General features: G+C 38.9%; 1 protein-coding gene across 4 annotated transcripts in view; it reads left to right on the top strand.

Annotated features, from left to right (window-relative positions):
* bcas1 (brain enriched myelin associated protein 1) overlaps positions 1-19619 on the top strand; it is a 151286-nt gene that overhangs the window by 18957 nt on the left and 112710 nt on the right. For 3 of the 4 annotated variants that reach the window (XM_072276764.1, XM_072276789.1, XM_072276755.1), the window contains exons 3-4: positions 3164-3236; positions 8929-8988. In XM_072276764.1, coding sequence (XP_072132865.1) covers positions 3164-3236; positions 8929-8988 — 133 coding nt within the window. The remainder of the gene's footprint in view (positions 1-3163; positions 3237-8928; positions 8989-19619) is intronic. The other variant, XM_072276771.1, reaches the window with a different exon arrangement.

Below are 19619 nucleotides of genomic sequence, written 5' to 3'. Positions count from 1 at the left end.
TCCCCAACCTGCAGATCGGAGAAAAATCTTAAAATTAATCCTTTGCATTGAAATAATTAGGTAATTCAGGAAGATAATGGGGTGAGTAATAAGGATGAGCAATACATAAAAGAATATGTGAATCACAACCAATATCTCTGTACCAGTGGTAGGGGGAAACAGTTTAAACTAGTGGCAAACACGTTTATGGTTGTTATGAGGATCATTCCTTCTCAGATCAATATATGGATAATGCCAGTAAACTTTGCAGTGGTTTTTGGTGTTGAATGCTGGATCACGTTTTGGACATATGCAGTGGTTGCCTAACAGATTAGGTGGGATTAACTGAATGGCCCCCTCCATATATCCTGATTTATAACAAGCAGATAAATTGAGTGTGAAATAACTGACAGCTAATTTATGGTCAGCAGGCTCTCATTCTAATGGCATTTCATTCTCACGTAGTGTAAGCTAGTAAACAACTGTGGTTGAATAATGGCTTGCATCAGGACACTGAATATAAATTTTCACTTCCCTCTTGTCCCTGTGCATTTATCTGAAAGAGGAGCTGTATTTTGAAGTGTCTCTATGCACTTAAATTTTAATCTGTGTTTCATAATTATTGTAGTCATTTAGTTTGAATATTTTTGTTCTTTCTTATCAACTCTGCAAGAAAGTTTGATGTATAAAGCAAAAAGCACATCCAAGAGAACATTATAGTTTGACTAAAATTCTATTCATTCTTTTCAGTACAGTGGAATAACTCATAATGAAAATGGTTGGAAAAATAAGGCCAATTTGCTTTAAATAGCCAAGCTTATTAATAAAGAATTTGAACTGCTGTATTAGTCATTGAATATACATAAATTGTGTGTGCTGTGAGCATCGGGGGAAAAACGTAGTAAATTCTTTTAAAAAGGTTGAAACAAATGACAGGAACTAGTTTGGAACTATTTATAATCATTAAGATAATCTGATTATACAGTTTGCAAATAATGGAAATATAAGTGATTTAACTTCACCCATGGAACAAAACAAAGCTAAATTTGAAGAAATCATCATGGAAATAATAGGAAATTGAACTAGTAATGTTTTTCACTGCTTTTTCACTCAGAGTTTTGTTTTCCCATACCAGATGGGAATGGTTCAATAAAAGTGCTGGAAGATTTGTGGATTTTGGGGCCCCAGTCATTTTCCTGTCATATCCCTATAATTTATCTATTTCCAGGATTAAGTGGTTGTACATGGCAGCAATGATAACATTAGGAGATGAGGCACAGGACAGAGAAAGTATCAACTTGTGATAGAGTTTATTAACTTTTAGACCCCACTTCTTTGTGGTGAAATGTTTGTCCTGGTTTTGGTGTTGATACTGTGGCCCAGGTGGTGAAAGCCCATGGAGAGAAGGAAACTAATGGGACTTGCTTGAGCCATATCTCACCTGGCAAAATGTTACTGAAACCTGGTTGCTATTGTGCAATGCAATAAGATGCTCCCAAATAATCAGATAATACTCCAAGATAGTGTTGTCCAGGTGCAATGTCATTGGAAATGTAGGTGTTACAGAAATTGTCTCAAATACCTAATGGAGATTTGCAGCTGGAAATGTTCAGTTATATTTCTAGGATGTGTGGGCACATGGCCAAGTGGTTAAGGCATTGGACTAGTGACCTGAAGGTCGTGAGTTTGAGCCCCAGCCAAGGCAATGTGTTGTGTCCTTGAGCAAGGCACTTAATCACACGTTGCTCTGCGACGACACTGGTGCCAAGCTGTATGGGTCCTAATGCCCTTCGCTTGGACAACATTAGTGTCGTGGAGAGGGGAGACTCGCAGCATGGGCAACTGCTGGTCTTCCATACAACCTTGCCCAGGCCTGCACCCTGGAGAGTGAAGACTTTCCAGGTGCAGATCCATGGTCTTGCAAGACTAACTGATGCCTTTTAAATTTCTAGGATGATAAACTTCAGTCTGGAAATGCATTCCCCATTTCTGATTATATGATTGCTGTACATGTTGTGCAGAGTAAAACAGTACTGAGAGTATAAATTTCAAAGGCACAGTGCTTGAGGTCTTGGTATTTCCTTGAAAAGTTCTTTTTACTTTATTTCACTACTGATGAACCCATGATTCTAAGAAATGCAGCATAACCCAACAGAAACATCTTGTGAGAGTCTTCTCTTGTGAAAGTTCATTGGGATTTCCTGAGTGTGTTTTTTATTCGTTGCTGATACATTTCTGCAGTAAAATATTACGTGACGATGAACACACTTAACAAAATACATTCAAATTATAATGAAGCAGGTTTCCTGCTGAAATCAGTGTCATGGTTTTGTCTAGACTTGAATAGTTATGGAATGCAATGACATCATCATTAGACTAAATCTCTTCATGATACTTGTTTCAGTTTTCTGAGGAATAATGTTTGTTTTTGGTATTCAGCAAGATTATTTTCGTTGCTTTAGTTTTATTCATTGTAAAGGATAGGATACACTGTTGCAAATTTTGCAGCTGGAACAGAATTTTTAAAGAAATCAAGATTGTTTTGAGACTTGATATTGTCTTGTGAAAAAGATATAAACATTCAGCCAAAGAAGTGAAGCTTCTGTTTTCATACTGTAAGCCCCTTAGTTTTGATCTTGACATATCAGCCTTAACGTTAAGTGCAGTATCATCAGAATACTACACTATTTGTGAGTGAGATCTGTTTTTGTGGAATATAATATTTTAGATCAAAGAGATAAATTCTTCAGTCTTGGGGAAGAACTTTACAGATATTTCAAAAATCTTCTCGAGAGATATAACTTGTATTAAGAGGATACTGTTCACAATATACTTGTATTATACCACAGGAACACATTTTATTCTTTCAAGAAAACAGTGATAATTGAATGTGGCTGTAGCATTAATGCCAGAGAACAGGTGAATACAGAATGTATTACACTGATGAGGAAAATCAATTCCTTATATGAAACTTTGTTATCTATAAATTATCAGCCTTTTTTCACTTAGTGATGTGTGAATTCCACATTTCTGCAGGATGTGCAAAATTATTTTTTCATTAGCTTTTGTTCTTAGATTGTCCAGTTATATATTTCACAATAGGAGATTGTAACTGAAATCACAATTAGTCATACACAAACTATAGATTTATCTTCTGATAACTATACATATTTTTCTTTCTCAGGCTCAAAGCAATACTGAGGTTATTCAGAATGGTACAACTCAGCAAAATACTATTCAAGATAAGAGCGAAAATGGTATGTCAGAGCTTTATCTATAAGTAAATAATTGAATTAAGATGAACAAGATTTTGTAGCATTATTCTGCTTGGTCCATATTTTGGGCTTTTGTGTTTTGAAGCTGACTGCTTAGGAGGTCAAATTTACAACAAATCTGCAGAATAGCCAGTGAAGAGTAAATTAACATCCAATAAATTTCAACTTAAATTTACTAGATCCTTTTAATTTACGTCTTTTAAAACAGATTTTTTTATGTCCATCAAATAATTTCAAGGCTACAATCAATTTCATGTACCTGTAACATCAAATATTCAATCCCAATTCATGCACATCCAAATATATTTTCAGTTCTCTAAACAAAATCAGATGCAACACTGAGTGAATTATTGATCTATTTTTGCATACAATAAATATTTAGCTGATCTGCGGCAAGTGCATATTGATGTGAGTTGGAAAGTACCTGCTGCTGTGGACAAGAGAACTCAAGAATTGTAATATGGGACTCCGCTAAATCCCACCAACAATTTGTTCACGATGTTGGGTCACTGAGAGTTCTAGGAATGGCACCACCCAGCTGTAGACATTTTAATCTAAACTGCTAGGATCACTCTGAAGGACCTCACAGTCGGAAATTGGTATGAACCTGGATTACAAGGTCTGGGTGATGATGGGTCTGGTAGAAAAACCTTAAAGTGCAACACTTAAAAACTTGAATGTTATGTTTTAATTGGATTTTCATTCCCATTGGTTTCACTTGGTGGAACCATTGTGATTTGCCATTTAACTGGTGAAGTTGGATTCTGTTGACATCACATACTTGCTTGAAACTGAAAGGCACATTTCATTTTAATCTGCCACCCTTGTCAGTTTGGTTACAAATGAGCACAAGTGGTCATTCAAGATGGGTAATTTTGATCAGTTTCAGCTGGATAGCCATGCAGATATCATGCACACTGGCCCACTGTTCCAGTAAAACACATGGCTTTTCCAATTTTACTAAGACTTCCCTGGCCAGAAAGTTACTGAGGATTGGAGTGGAGAATAAATGGCAGAAGATTTGTCCACCTTTTAAAGCTCTACCTGATTTCCCTTTCCAATGAAATACCTCAAGTGGAAGTAGAATCACCCTCTACCATTCTGTCACAGTACTTAACAGCTGGCTGTGAATGCTGATATGTCATTCTATAATGATACAGAAGGAGGCCACACAACCCCACAAATATACAGTACGTCAACTGCTAGTGCTGCAATTCTATTAGTCCCAGTCCTCTCATTTTATTTCCCTTATTTATTCTATCACATACGCGGCACTCTTTCAAAACATTATGATTAATCTACACCAAAGTGTAACTTCCAGTAACTAGTCAATAGACTGCCATATCACTGGGAAACAGGAAGAATCCCAAGCATCCAGAGGGAAAGCCACACATTTGTGAAGAAAACAGACAAACTCTGCACACAGCACTCCAGGTCAGGATTGACGTGGGTCCTTGGAGCTGTGTGTCAGCATTGCTAACTTGTGTGTCATTACACTGCCCTACTTGTTAAGTATTTAGGTAAAGGGGATGCATAAGCTACTAGCCTGTTCCACATACGGCACCACTTTCTTTCATTAGCTTGTTTCTGCATCATGCTCAAGTACCACTTATGGTACCACATGACATATATATCAATAATATTAAATGCAACAAATAAAATAACAAGATACTAAACTCTGTGTCCTCAGTTTGAAAATGCACACCTCCAGCACTCCACTCCCAAATATACTAAATTGGATTTTAATCATTCTCCACACATTGCTTGCATGCAAGTGCAACCAAAAGAATAACGATCGTTAAACTGTTGATGAGTTTGTGCTAATCTTCAGTTCTACTCCTTGATTCAAAGCAATTATTCCATACAATAGATGGTTTCAGAAGTAACTGAAATGAAGTGGTAAAATAAATTATTGCCATCATTTACTTTATTAATAATAGGTCTTGTGCAAGAACTATGTTACTTCAGTACTGATTCAACATGGCTTACAAAAATGCATGAGCATGACTATTTTTAATCTGAGAAAGTCAATATAGAACAATATAGTCTGTTTTTGACATGCAGTACTAATTCTTCACCAATAAATGGCTCTAGTGTACCTCACAAAAAAAAAGTCCTGTACTGGTTTCCCAGGGTATCAAAATACTTTAACTCATGAATCTTATACTGCTCAGAACTTTTCTGGACTTGTGTTAGAGAAAGTATTAAATAGTTAGCAGTACTCCTGAACAAAGAAAATTAACTCTGCTATACATACTCGAACATTGGGTGTCAACCGATTATCACACAGTACAGTCTTTAAACACCAACATCCTGGCAATCAGCTCATGTAAACCTTTTATGTGTCTCTGATGTTTGCTTTACTATTCTATGAGCAAATATAATTAATAAGTATCTGGAGATGCATATTTGCACTAAGCTTTTGCCAATTCTCTTTTGATCTTGTGGCATTTTTTCAGCCTGACTTCACTAAGTGAAATACCAGCTTTCTTGGAACAATTAATTAAAAAAAGATAGCAGATGTATTTTCCTAAAAACATTTGATCTGCCTTTGGTAATAGCTGAATGTTAAAATATTCATCTTTTATGGTGTTAAAATAAAATGAAATACTACAAATATGAATCTCTAAGTATCATTTAATTATGTTTTGTTTATGAATGCAAACAATGGAAGTGAACTTTGCAGATTATCTGGGTGTTGCTTTTCAAAGACTGTACTGGGATTAATCAGCATGCTGTTGTGAGTTGACACCCAGAGTTCCAGTACAGTACTTGTAACAGGTCATTCCACATGCAGTAGAAATGTTAAATCAAGTCATTAGTCACAGTCATACAGCACAGAAACAGGCCCTTCAGCACACTAGCCAGTTCATGCTATCAACCACACTAATCCTACACCAATCTCATTTTATTTTCCCCCATATTCCCATCAGCTCCCCATTCACCTGCTCATTAATGGCAATTTACGGTGGCCAATTAACAGACCAACCTAAGTTTTTTGGGATGTGAGAGAGAACTTGAACACCCAGAGGAATCCATGCGGTCAAAGGGAGAATGTGCAAATCCACGCAGACATCAGGGAATAGGATCAAATCTGAATCACGGGAGCTATGAAGTAACAGCTCTGCCATCTGTGCAACCTGAGTATGCATTATATTTGCTGTACTCTGTAATTTTCTTTATAATAACTAGCAACAATGTCATTATAAATAAAAGACAATTCCCAATATCACCATGGTGATAACTTAGCAGTCAACTTTAAATAAATAATTTGTTTTAAGGTAGGTGCATGTTGCAGAATGGAATGGTGTATAAGAAATATATTGACACTGGATTCTAGATTAAACTTGCTTTGGAATTTGAACAATAATAACCAAGTTAATTTATTTAATATTGCCATAATACCAATGGTGGAGTATGTAGATAGGTCAACCAAATGTCAAGAAGAAAACAAATTGTACCATTATCTATTTTCAAAAACATGAACTGATAAAGGACATAAATTATACTGTACATATAACATGCTTCAGCAAAGCATAAACAAAGTATAAAGAAAAGTTGCAAAGCAGCTTAAAATTCCATTTTTTAATCCTCATCTGTAGTTCATTGTTTAATGTCTCCCTCACTTTGCCCCACAGTATAGAATCAGAGAAGCATGGAATTCTGCAGCACAATAATGGCCCTTTTGCTTCTCTAGCCACCCCCCTCCCCTCCCCATCCGTGCTGACAGTGATGCCTGCCCATATTATTCCCATTTGCCCATATTAGGCCAAGTACCTCTTATCCTTTTGTATCAAGCACCTGGCCAAACACCTTTTAAATGTGATTGTGCCTGTCTTCTCTACCTCCTCTGTCAGCTCATTGAATATATTCACCACATCGTGAATCACTTCCCTCCAATCTCCATCCAATCTCTCCTAATAACTACAGCTCTTCATTCCATTTAGCATCCTGGTAAAGTTTGTCTCTACGCTCTATTGTTACTACATCTTTCCTGTAGTGTAGCAATCAGAATGGTGCACAGGACTCCAAATGTAGTTTAACCAATGTTTTTGTCTCTTATATTTAACCTCTGCCTGTAAAACCAAGCATTGTAAATGCTTTCTTTACTACCTCATTCAGCTTTTATCACTTTCAGGGAGCTAAGAACTTGCACCACAAAGTCTTTATATACATCAGTGCTCTTAAAGAGCTTTGATATTTACTCTGTGTGTTTGACCAGAACTTGAATTTCATCTGCCTTTGCTTCACCAAGTAGTCTAGTTGACTTATGTCCCGCCGTATCCATGGACAACCTTCTTTGCTCAGTGTGATTCCACCAATTTCTGTGTTGCCTGCCAACTTACTAATCATATCATTAAGATTCTCACCCAAAATGTTAATACATATTCCAAACAACAAAGGTCCCAGCACTGATCTATGTAGTACATAACTTGTTAAAGAAGCACCAATCCACCACTATTCTCTGCCTCCCATCACCAAGCAAGTTTGGATCCAGTTTGCCAAAGTTCCTTAGGTTCTTTCTGCCTTAGTCTTCTGGACTAGCCTAGATGATGTGGGATTTTTGCCAAACCATAAATTTATTGTGGAAATTTCCTTCCACGCTGATTGCTTTTGGACTTGACTAAGACTTCTGGCTTGGAATTTCCAATGTCACTCTACTCTTTGGTTCTGAACTCACTTAGTCAAATCCAATGGTAACCTAGCAGGTTGTTAGGCAGTACCAATTTTGGTTTGCCATTTAGCTGTCAGGTCTTCAATTTTATCTTTAATCTGGCAGCCAGACTCTAAACTGGTGCTTTGCACTTTCATTCTGTACTCAAAAACTAAGGCTTCATGTCTGAATTGTTAGTCAGGCTAAGTGGATCTCGTTCAAGTAACTGTCAAGGGTAGCACTGTGGCATAGGTGGCAAAGCTGCTGCCTCACAACACCTAAGACCAAGTTTCTTTGCTGATCTCGGGTGCTGACTGCGTGGAGTTTGCATATTCTCCCTGTGCATAAGTAGTGCTCCAGTTCTCTCCCAGATTAAAATGATTCACATGTTAATTGCCCACAGTAAACTGCTCCTACTTTATAGGTGGATTATGCAGAGAATAAAAACTAAATGAGTTTAATGTAAGAATGGTGTAAATGGGTGGTTGATGATCAGGGTGGACTCCCTGGACAAAAGTGCCCATTTCTATGCTGCGTCTCTCCATGACAATGATTAGGATGCTGGCAATTATAATTGACTTACTTAACAGGCACTAGAAATCCTAACCAGAGAATAGTACTGAATAGATAATATTTAAATCTGTCTAAAGGATCTAATGATCATTAGATCAAGCACCCCTCCCATGGTGTTCTACCCTCGCCCTTCCCAAATACTTCGCTCAATTCAGACTTACAAACTTTTTCTCTGCTCCATGTTGACAAATACCACACTGTGCAAAAGTCTTAGGCTATATATATGTACCTTAGACTTTTGCACATTACTGTATTTGAAGCTATGTGAGTAAAATGCTCAGCTACTTAGTCATTAAGCAGTTGTAAGGGAGAGTTAAGTATGTTCCATACAGTGTAACACAATGCAATACTTATTTATCACTTTGCTTCCTGTCTCTTTATATTCCTTGGATTTCTTTTTTCATTTTCATCATTCTGTCTCCTATTCATCTTTTCATCCATCTGAAGATTTCTGGCGACTTGATTACCTGATGAGGAAATTGCACTTAAAATCCAGAAATAACAAAGGTATGTAGTCAAAGTTTGAGATCTCCTGTGTTCCATCTTCTAAACCTTACTATCTCTCCCTTATTGTTTTAAAGCAATTTTAGAATTCTGTTTCAAATATCTTATACATTATTATTTTACCCGCTTTGTACCAAATGTTTCAGACAATGTTTTTCCTGTGTCACTGGATATCTTTTCTATTCATTGTGTACCATCCATGTGAAACTCCTGCATTTAGATGTTTCAGAAAGGACAGGGAGGGAGGCAAAAGAGGTGGGGGCACGGCCCTGTTGATCAGAGATAGTGTCATGGCTGCGGAAAAGGTGGACATCACAGAGGGATTGTCTATGGAGTCTCTGTGGATGGAGGTTAGAAACAGGAAGGGGTCAATAACTTTACTGGGTGTTTTTTATAGGCTGCCCGATAGTAACAGGGATATCGAGGAGCAGATAGGGAAACAGATCCTGGAAAGGTGCAATAATAACAGAGTTGTCATGATGGGAGATTTTAATTTCCCAAATATCGATTGGCATCTCCCTAGGGCAAGGGGTTTAGATGGGATGGAGTTTGTTAGGTGTGTTCAGGAAGGTTTCTTGACACAATATGTAGATAAGCCTACAAGAGGAGAGGCTGTACTTGATTTGGTATTGAGAAATGAACCTGGTCAGGTGACAGATCTCTCAGGGGGAGAGCGTTTTGGAGATAGTGATCATAATTCTGTCTCTTTTACAATAGCATTGGGGAGAGATAGGAACAGACAAGTTAGAAAAGGGTTTAATTGGAGTAAGGAGAATTATGAAGCTATCAGGCAGGAAATTGGAGGCTTAAATTGGAAACAGACTTTCTCAGGGAAAAGTACGGAACAAATGTAGCAAATATTCAGGGGATATTTGTGTGGATTTGTGTATAGGTACATTCCAATGAGACAGGGAAGTTATGGTAGGGTACAGGAACCGTGAGGTACAAAGGCTGTAATAAATCTAGTCAAGAAGAAAAGAAAAGCTTACAAAAGGTTCAGAGAGCTAGGTAATGTTAGAGATCTCAAAGATTATAAGACTAATAGAAAGGAGCTTAAGAAGGAAATTAGGAGAGCCAGGAGGGGCCATGAGAAGGCCATGGCAGGATTAAGGAAAACCCCAAGGCATTCTACAAGTATGTGAAGAGCAAGAGGATAAGACGTGAAAGAATAGGGCCTATCAAATGTGACAGTGGGAAAGTGTGTATGGAACCGGAGGAAATAGCAGAGGTACTTAATGAATACTTCAGTATACATTATGGAAAAGGATCTTGGTGATTGTAGTGATGACTTGCAGCAGACTGAAAAGTAGATATTAAGAAAGAGGATGTGCTGGAGCTTTTGGAAAACATCAAGTTGGATAAGTCACCGGGACCAGATGAAATGTACCCCAGGCTACTGTGGGAGGCAAGGGAGGAGATTGCTGAGCCTCTGACAATGATCTTTGCATCATCAATGGGGACGGAAGAAGTTCTGGAGGATTGGAGGGTTGCGAATGTTGTTCCTTTATTCAAGAAAGGGAGTAGAGATAGCCCAGGAAATTATAGACCAGTGAGTCTTACCTCAGTGGTTGGTAAGTTGATGGAGAAGATCCTGAGAGGCAGGATTTATGAACATTTGAAGAGGCATAATATGATTAGGAGTAGTCAGCATGGCTTTGTCAAGGGCAGGTTGTGCCTTACAAGCCTGATTGAATTTTTTGAGGATATGACTAAACACATTGATGAAGGAAGAGCAGTAGATGTAGTGTATATGGATTTCAGCAAGGCATTTGATAAGGTACCCCGTGCAAGGCTTATTGAGAAAGTAAAGAGGCATGGGATCGAAGGGGACATTGCTTTGTGGATCCAGAACTGGCTTGCCCACCGAAGGCAAAGAGTGGTTGTAGATGGGTCATATTCTGCATGGAGGTCGGTCACCAGTGGGGTGCCTCAGGGATCCGTTCTGGGATCCTTACTCTTAGTGATTTTTTATAAATGACCTGGATAAGGAAGTGGACGGATGTGTTAGTAAGTTTGCTGATGACACAAAGTTTGGAGGTATTGTGGATAGTGTGGAGGGCTGTCAGAGGTTACAGCGAGACATTGATAGGATGCAAAACTGGGCTGAGAAGTGGCAGATAGAGTTCAACCCAGATAAATGTGAGGTGGTTCATTTTGGTAGGTCAAATATGATGGCAGAATATAGTATTAATGGTAAGACTCTTGACAGTGTGGAGGATCAGAGGGATCTTGGAGTCCAAGTCCATAGGACACTCAAAGCAGCTGCGCAGGTTGACTCTGTGGTTAACAAGGTGTACGGTGTATTGGCCTTCATCAATCGTGGAATTGAATTTAGGAGCAGAGGGGTAATGTTGCAGCTATATAGGCCCTGGTCAGACCCCACTTAGAGTACTGTGCTCATTTCTGGTTGCTTCACTACAGGAAGGATGTGGAAGCCATAGAAAAGGTGCAGAGGAGATTTACAAGGATGTTGCCTGGATTGGGGAGCATGCCTTATGAGAATAGGTTTAGTGAACTCGGCCTTTTCTCCTTGGAGCGATGAAGGATGAGAGGTGACCTGATAGAAGTGTATAAGATGATGAGAGGCTTTGATCGTGTGGATAGTCAGACGCTTTTTTCCCAGGGCTGAAATGGTTGCCACAAGAGGACGCAAGTTTAAGGTGCTGGGGAGTAGGTACAGAAGAGATGTCAGGGGTAAGTTTTTTACTCAGAGTGGTGAGTGCGTGGAATGAGCTGCCAGCAACAGTGGTGGAGGCGGCTACAATGGGGTCCTTTAAGAGACTTTTGGATAGGTTCATGGAGCTTAGTAAAATAGAGGGCTATAGGTAAGTCTAGTAATTTCTAAGGTAGGGACATGTTTGGCACAACTTAGTGGGCCGAAGGGCCTGTATTGTGCTGTAGGTTTTCTATGTTCTATGTTTCTATCTACTTTTGATTTCCCCAAAGAAATTTTTAGTTTTGTTATTAAACAAACATTTTTAACTGCATGATCCAAATTATGCTGCCTTTTATTGGGAAAATGGGTATGAGTTTCGAGTAACCGTGTGAAAAGTAACCATAGTTCCACTATGCCAAAGAAAAAGAAATTGAAGCTGTTGAAGTTTATGCAGAAGGAAGTATAAACTTCACAGATAAATTAATCTGGATAGTGACAAGTGTAACATGTTCAAAATATAGATCCATATCCATTCCACCTTTATACTTTGCCTATTGCCACTGCAATTCAACAAAAAGATCAATTTCTAAAAATGATTTGCAAATTTAGCAAGTGCTAACATATCACTACTGATAAGAACTTGAATATCACTTCACATACTGTAAAAGCTGATCCATGAGCACATTCCATTTTAGCATGCTGGGCAAATATTTTCTTTCCAGATTGATTTGTCTCCAGCTGTTACAGAACTGAACAGCCTTACATTTTATTTCCTCCATTATGCGTCATCAGAGTATCTGTTGCTTATAATCAAAATGTATGTAATAAAAATGAACATGATTATTATTTTAAATATAATGAAATTAATTATTCATGCTGACTGTCCTTGAGAATATGTTTTCTTTCTCTTAAATACATTCTGAAAATACTTAGAGATTTGGCAAGATAAATCCCAGAACTAACTTAATAACCTTGTCATTTTTCCCACAAAAAGAAGTCTAGAATGGGATAAGATGCAAACTCAGCAAATAAGTTAACAAACTATTGAAAAGATTCAGTGGATAGCTTGGTTGCCTAGTGGGTGTGGTGATCGGGTTTATGCAATTCTTTAAATTTGTTATGGTATGTTCAGTCATGTAATGCAACTTGATGACTTGGAAATATCCATCCTGCATTTTAGCAGTGAGAAAGTGGCTTTAAAGAAAGAAACTTTGTGAAACAATGAAGGCTGGTGAACTAAACAAAATCAATTAGTTCGTGAACAAAGATATAATAATTGTTTAGTATTGTATTTATTTACCAAAATTAGTGTAACTGAACTTTTGTAATATTGTTTCTTCATTAATTTGCAAAATACTATTATATGCCAACTCCTGCAATTTTCATTACTGTTTGTTAATTACTCATGATTAAGCAAAGTTTATGCAGAAAATGCACCAAAGTCCTTTCTAAAAGTACTGCTGTAATTCTTACCTATGGCTCAGCCAAGAGATAAAGGTTCTTATTTTCCAGGTTTTTTAGTTGCAAGATGATTTTAAAGCTTCCAAGGGATGGGAGACATAAATAGCACATGGTTGCAGTCGAGTTTATGATAGCGTGAGTGCTAGCTCAGTTGCATTTGTGACCTCTTGCCTGTTGAATTACTCCTCTGAATCTTTGACTACCTCTTCAGATGTGAAAACATTTCATTCAAGTATGAATACTGGCTTGTGAATGAAGACATATAGGCCTATCCCATCCATAAGGATGAGCTAAGCTGAGGTTGTGTAGATCAAGGTTCGATACAAAAGCTCGTACAATATGAATGTGTGGTTGTCTGAAAGTGGAAAATGTGATTTCCTTACTCTTATTTTGATGTTTAGTTGGATTTATGCAAGTACAAGAAAAAGTCCATTAAAGATATACTATAAGGAAGTAAGACACATATCATCAGGCAATGGAGAGACCAAATTTACACTTGGTTTTCTACTTTAGATTATGGAAGTTCCAAAGTTCTATTCAAAATTCATGAAGTTTTGAACTGAAGTGACTTTATTTCTTACATCCTTCATATACAAGAGGAGTAAAAATCTTTGTGTTACATCTTCGTCTAAATGTGCAATTTGTAGTAACTTATAATAAATAGTATGTACAACAGGACAGTCAATATAACATAGAAATACAATTGTATCAGCATAAGTTAATCAGTCTGATGGTCCGGTGGAAGAAGCTGTCCCGAACCTGTTGGTCCTGGCTTCTTTCTTGTGGTACCGTTTCCCGGATGGTAGCAGCTGGAACAGTTTGTGGTTGGGGTGACTCAGGTCCCCAATGATCCTTTGGGCCCTTTTTACACACCTGTCTTTATAAATGTCCTGAATAGTGGGAAGTTCATACCTACAGATGCGCTGGGCTGTCTGCACCACTCTCTACAGGGTCCTGCTATTGAGAGAAATACAGTTCCCATACCAGGCAGTGACGCAGCCAGTCAGGATGCTCTCAATTGTGCCCCTGTAGAAAGTTCTTAGGATTTGGGGCCCACACCAAACTTCTTCGACCATCTGAGGTGAAAGAGGCGCTGTTGTGCCTTTTTCACGACACAGCCAGTATATACAGACCACGTGAAAACCTCAGTAATGTGTATACTGAGGAACTGAAAGCTGTTCACCTTCTCGACCCCAGATCCATTGATGTCAATAGGGGTTAGTCTGTCCCAATTCCTCCTGTAGTCCACAACCAACTCCTTTGTTTTTGCAACATTGAGGGAGAGGTTGTTTTCTTGACACTACTGTGTCGGGGTGATGACTTCTTCTCTGTAGGCTGCCTGATTATTATTTGAGATTAGGCCAATCAGTGTAGTGTTGTCTGCAAATTTAATTAGAAGATTGAGCTGTGGGTGGCAACACAGTTATGGGTATACAGAGAGTAAGGGAGGGGGCTGAGGACATAGCCCCCTCATGATCAAGGTTCATTCCGTATTTAATATCAAAATAATGATTCACTGATTATTAAATACATTTCTGCTTGAGGAATATCGTTATGTGCACGCGCGCACACACGCACACACACACACACACACACGCACACACACACTATCTGCAAGTCAGGTTTATTCATATAATATTTTAAAAAGCACACTGCAAATGCATTTTCAATCTTTAAGGAAATAAAGATGTAAATTTAAAGTATTTTAGTTAATGAAGTAAATATCCTTGTATTACAACCACAAAGGATTAAGAAATAATTCAGGGGATAATGATCGAAAATGCACATTGGATTTTAGCAATTTCTCAGTGTAAAACTGGGACCAGACACCATTTTATGAGAAGGAAGTAAGGTTTTCTATCAAGAGTGAAGGGGATTCCAATGAATTCCAATTCCATGGAAGGCCAAATAATCAATTATTTTCAGTCTTCATTATGGTAAGTAAGCGGGGATCATGTTAGTGAAAATGTACGGCATGTGCACTGTAGAGCAGAGTGCGTTTGAGGTAGATTGGTGGTGGGGTAGGGAAACAAAATATTGTTCAGGACAATGATAGAGTCATCGAACATTACAGCACAAAACAAGCTTTTGACCAATCCAGTCTGTGCCAAACCATTAACCCACACCCACACTCCATACCCCTTTCATCCATGTACCTACCCAAATTACTCTTTAAGTGTTGAAATTGACTCCACATCTACCACTTGCAATGGCAGCTCATTCCACTTTCTCTCCATGCTCTGTGTGAAGAAGGCCCTCCTCATGTTCCCCTTAAACATTTTGCCTTTCAAACTTAACTCAAAGTCAGTAAGAAAAGCCTGTAACCTACCTAAAAGCATTTACCCTATCTATTCCCCTCATAATTGTGTATACCTCTATCAAATCTCCCCTCAATCTTCTACATCCCAAGGAATAAGGTCCTAACTTATTCAACCTTTCTCTATAACTCAGGTCCTCAAGACCCAGAAATACACTTGTAGATTTTCTCTGCACTCTTTCAATCTCATTTATATCTTTCCTGTAGGTCAGTGACCAACACAATTCTCCAAATTAGGCCTCACCAATGTCCTATACAATTTCAACATAACATCCTAACTCCTGTACTCAATACATTGATTTATGAAGGTTAATATGCTAAAAGCTTGATTTATGCCCTGTTTTACCTGTGACACCACTTTCAAGGAATTATGGATCTGTGTTCAGAGATCCCTGTGTTCTACAGTGCCTTAGTGTATCTTAATCCTTATGTAAACTTAATCCTCAGTGCCCTACCACTTGTCATGTTACACCTACCCTGGTTGGTCATCCCAAAGTGCAATACCTCACAATTGTCTGCATTAAATTGCATCTGCCATTATTCAGTCCATTTTTCCAGCTGGTTCAGATCCTGCTGCAAGCTTTGATTGTCTTCCTCACCATCCACTACACCACCAGCCTTGGTGTATATCCACAAATTTGCTGATCCAGTTCACCACATTATCATCCAGATTGCTGTTATAGATGACAAACAACAACAGACTCAGCACTGATCCCCGCAGCACACCTCTAGTCACATGCCTTCAGTCAGAGAGGCAACAATCTACAACCACTCTCTGGCTTCTTCAGCAAAGCCAGTATCTAATCCAGTCTACTACCTCATCTACTACCAGATTGTCATCTTGAATGCCAAGTGACTGAACCTCCTTGACCAATCTCCCATGCAGGACTTTGTCAAAGTTCATACAGACAATATCCACTGCCTTGCCTTCATCAATTTTCCTGGTAACTTCCTCATAAAACTCTGTAAGATTGGATAGAAAACTCTATAAGATTGGATAGATACAACGTACCATTCACAAAACCATGTTGATTTATCCAAATACTTATACACTATATCTGGACACCTAGAACAGATCCCAATAACTTTCCCACTACTCATGTCAGCCTCAACAGCTTATAATTTCTGTATTCTTAGAACCGTTCTTAAACTACAGAACAACTTTAGCTGCCTTCCAATCCTCTGGCACCTTACTGTGACTAAGGATGTTTTAAATTTCTCTGCTCGGGCCTTTGCAATTTCTGCACTAGCCTCCCACAGGGTCCAAGGAAACACCTTATCAGGCCTAATTTATTCACCCTAATTCGCCTCAAGACAGCAAATACCTTCTCCTTTGTAATCTGTATGGGGTTGTTGTCATCACTACTGAATTTCCTCGTCTATGGACATCTATGGTCCATCGCCCAAGTAAATACAGAAGCAAAAAACTCCATTTAAGTTCTCCCCATCTCTTCTTGCTCTACGCATAGATTACCGCTCTGATCATCCAGAGGACCAATCTTGACCCTTGCTTTCTTTATTTCTCATAATATATCTGTGGGAGCCCTTAGGATTCTCCTTCACCTTGTCTGTTAGAGCAACCTCTTGTCTCCTTTTAGCTCTCCTGATTTCCTTATTAAGTGATCTCTTGCATTTCTTATACGCCTCGAGCATCTCATTTGTTCCTGCCTGCCTATACCTGCTATGCTTCTTAAACAATATCTCTTGAAAACCAAGGTTCCCTAAACCTGTTATTCTTGCCTTTCATTCTGACAGTTACATACAAACTCTTTACTCAAAATTTCACCTTTGAAGACCTCCCATTTACAAAGTACACTCTTAACAGAAAACAACCTATCCTATCCCGCACTTGTCAGATTCTTTCTGATATTATCAAAATTACCCTTTCTCCAATTTAGAATCTCAACCCAAGGATTACAACAATCCTTTTTCATAATTACCTTGAAACTAATGGCATTATAATCACTAGATGCAAAGTGTTCCCACAAACATGACAAACTCTTTCCCATCGAGCCCTTTGTCCGAGTCAATATATAGAATGTTAAAATCACCTATACTACAACCTTATGATTCTTTCAACAGTCTGTGATCTCTCTCCAAATTTGTTCCTCTAAATCCCACAGACTATTGGGTGGTCTAGAATATAATCCCATTAATGTGGTCATATCTTTCTTATTCCTCAACTATACCCATAAAGCCTCACTAGATGAGCTCTCCAGCCTGTCCAATCTGAGCACAGCCATGACACTTTCCCTGATTAGTGCCGCCCTTCCCCCTTTAATTGCTTCTGCTCTATCACATCTAAAACAACAGAGCTTTGGAACACTGTGCTACAAGTCCTGCCCCGCCTGCAACCAAGTCTCACTAATGAGTACAATGTTATAATTCCAGGTGCTGATCCATGCCCTAAGCTCTTCTGCCTTTCCTACAATATTCCTTGCATTGAAAAATATGTAGCTCAGAACATTAGTCCCACCTTGCTCAACCTTCTGATTCCTGACCTTGAATGTAGGCTTGGCCATCTTTCTTCACAACCACTCCACTATCTGTCCTGGAGCTCTGGACCCCATTCGCCTGCAACTTCTAGTTTAAACTCACGCCTGTGCAGCACTAGCAAACCCTCCCACAAGGATATTAGTCCTCCCCTAGTTCAGGTGTAAACCGTCCCTTCTGTACAGGTCCCAGCTTCCCTGAAAGAGAGCACAATGATCCTAAAATCTGAAGTCCTTCCTCCTGGACCAACTCTTTAGACACATGTTAAACTGTATGACCTTCCCATTTCTGGCGTCACTAGTGCGTGGCATAGGTAGCAATCATGAGATCACAACCTGGGCGGAGCTGTACTTTAACATGGCACCTATTTCCCTGAATTCACTTTGCAGGACCTCATCATCCATCCTACCTATGTCATTCATACTGAGGTGGACCGCATACAGCCTCTGGCGGCTCACCCTCCTATTTAAGAATGCTGTGGACTTGATCTGAGATGTCCCTGATCCTGGCACCCAAGAGGCAACAAACCATCCAGGAATCTTGTTCTCTTTCACAGCACCTCCATTCTGCACCCATAGCCAATAAATCTCCTATCACTGCAGCTTGCCTCTTCTTCCCCCCCCCTTCTCTGAGCCACAGATCCAGATTCAGTGCCAGAGACCTGCTCACTGTAGCTTCTATCTGCCCTGATCATCAAAGTGAAGTCCAAGGTGTTTCTCAGTATGTGCTCGAGCTAAGAGTAGTACACTGGGAGGAGTGTTGTCTGGACAAGCCAACAGAGTCATCCATGACAATGGTCAAAAGAATAGCAGATTAGTGAAATAACAGTGAGAAAGTGAAAATGAGCATGGTGGAAAAGCAGAGAATCAGTGATTGAGTGGAAGAATAGAAGATCGGTGATGGGATAGAAGAGTGAATTGTGAGTGACTAGGTGGAAGAATTTTGGGTTTTTCGATTGAGTGGATGAACAGAGGGTCTGTAATTGAGTGAAAAAGCAGAAGGCTGAATCCCTAGTGAAGAAATAATTGCAGATCAAGTTCTGATTTGGGAGAAAGGTGATTTTCCATGGAAAAAAATTAGGAATGGAATTATGATTAACTTAATTGTGGTCACGGGGCTACAGTTCTGTAAGAAGTCATCATTTTATTAAAAGAACAATAGAGTCTCAAAACTGGATTGCATGTCACATCATTATTACTGAATGTGCGATTTAATTTCAACAAAATATCATTTGGAAAGGAAAATTGTGGATTACTAGGAGCTCTGGGTCTGTACTTTTCCTTTTTGGTACCCTGTGACCGTAAGGAGTAGACACACGGGGTCCAGACCAGCACAATGGTATTTAATGACATGTAACACATGCATCTTTGGATGCAACTCATGGATATATATTTGACACATCCAATGCTTGCCAATTCAGTGCAAGAAGCAGTATTTTGCAGATCACAAGAGATTTGGTTCCGCAGTAGTTGAAGACATTTTACAATTTCTCTAATGTCAGTACACTGTGGATACGTTAGTAAATCTACTGACACAGTTTGAAGGCTGGAAATTGGGACTGGAAGGAAGCTCAGACATTTCTTGAAAGTTACTAACCCTGATGACAAGATGTGCCTGTTGTTTTAGCAACCATCTCCAGGTGTGGTGGTTGCATTTCATGTTAATCTTCTGATCTAAATGTGGTTTCCCATGTAACTTCTTGACACA

This window comes from Mobula birostris, chromosome 2 (genome assembly GCF_030028105.1).
Source record: "Mobula birostris isolate sMobBir1 chromosome 2, sMobBir1.hap1, whole genome shotgun sequence".
NCBI classification, from domain to species: domain Eukaryota; kingdom Metazoa; phylum Chordata; class Chondrichthyes; order Myliobatiformes; family Myliobatidae; genus Mobula; species Mobula birostris.
The sequence above is the reverse complement of the archived record's forward strand: the minus strand, read 5'-3'. Positions and strand labels throughout refer to the sequence as shown.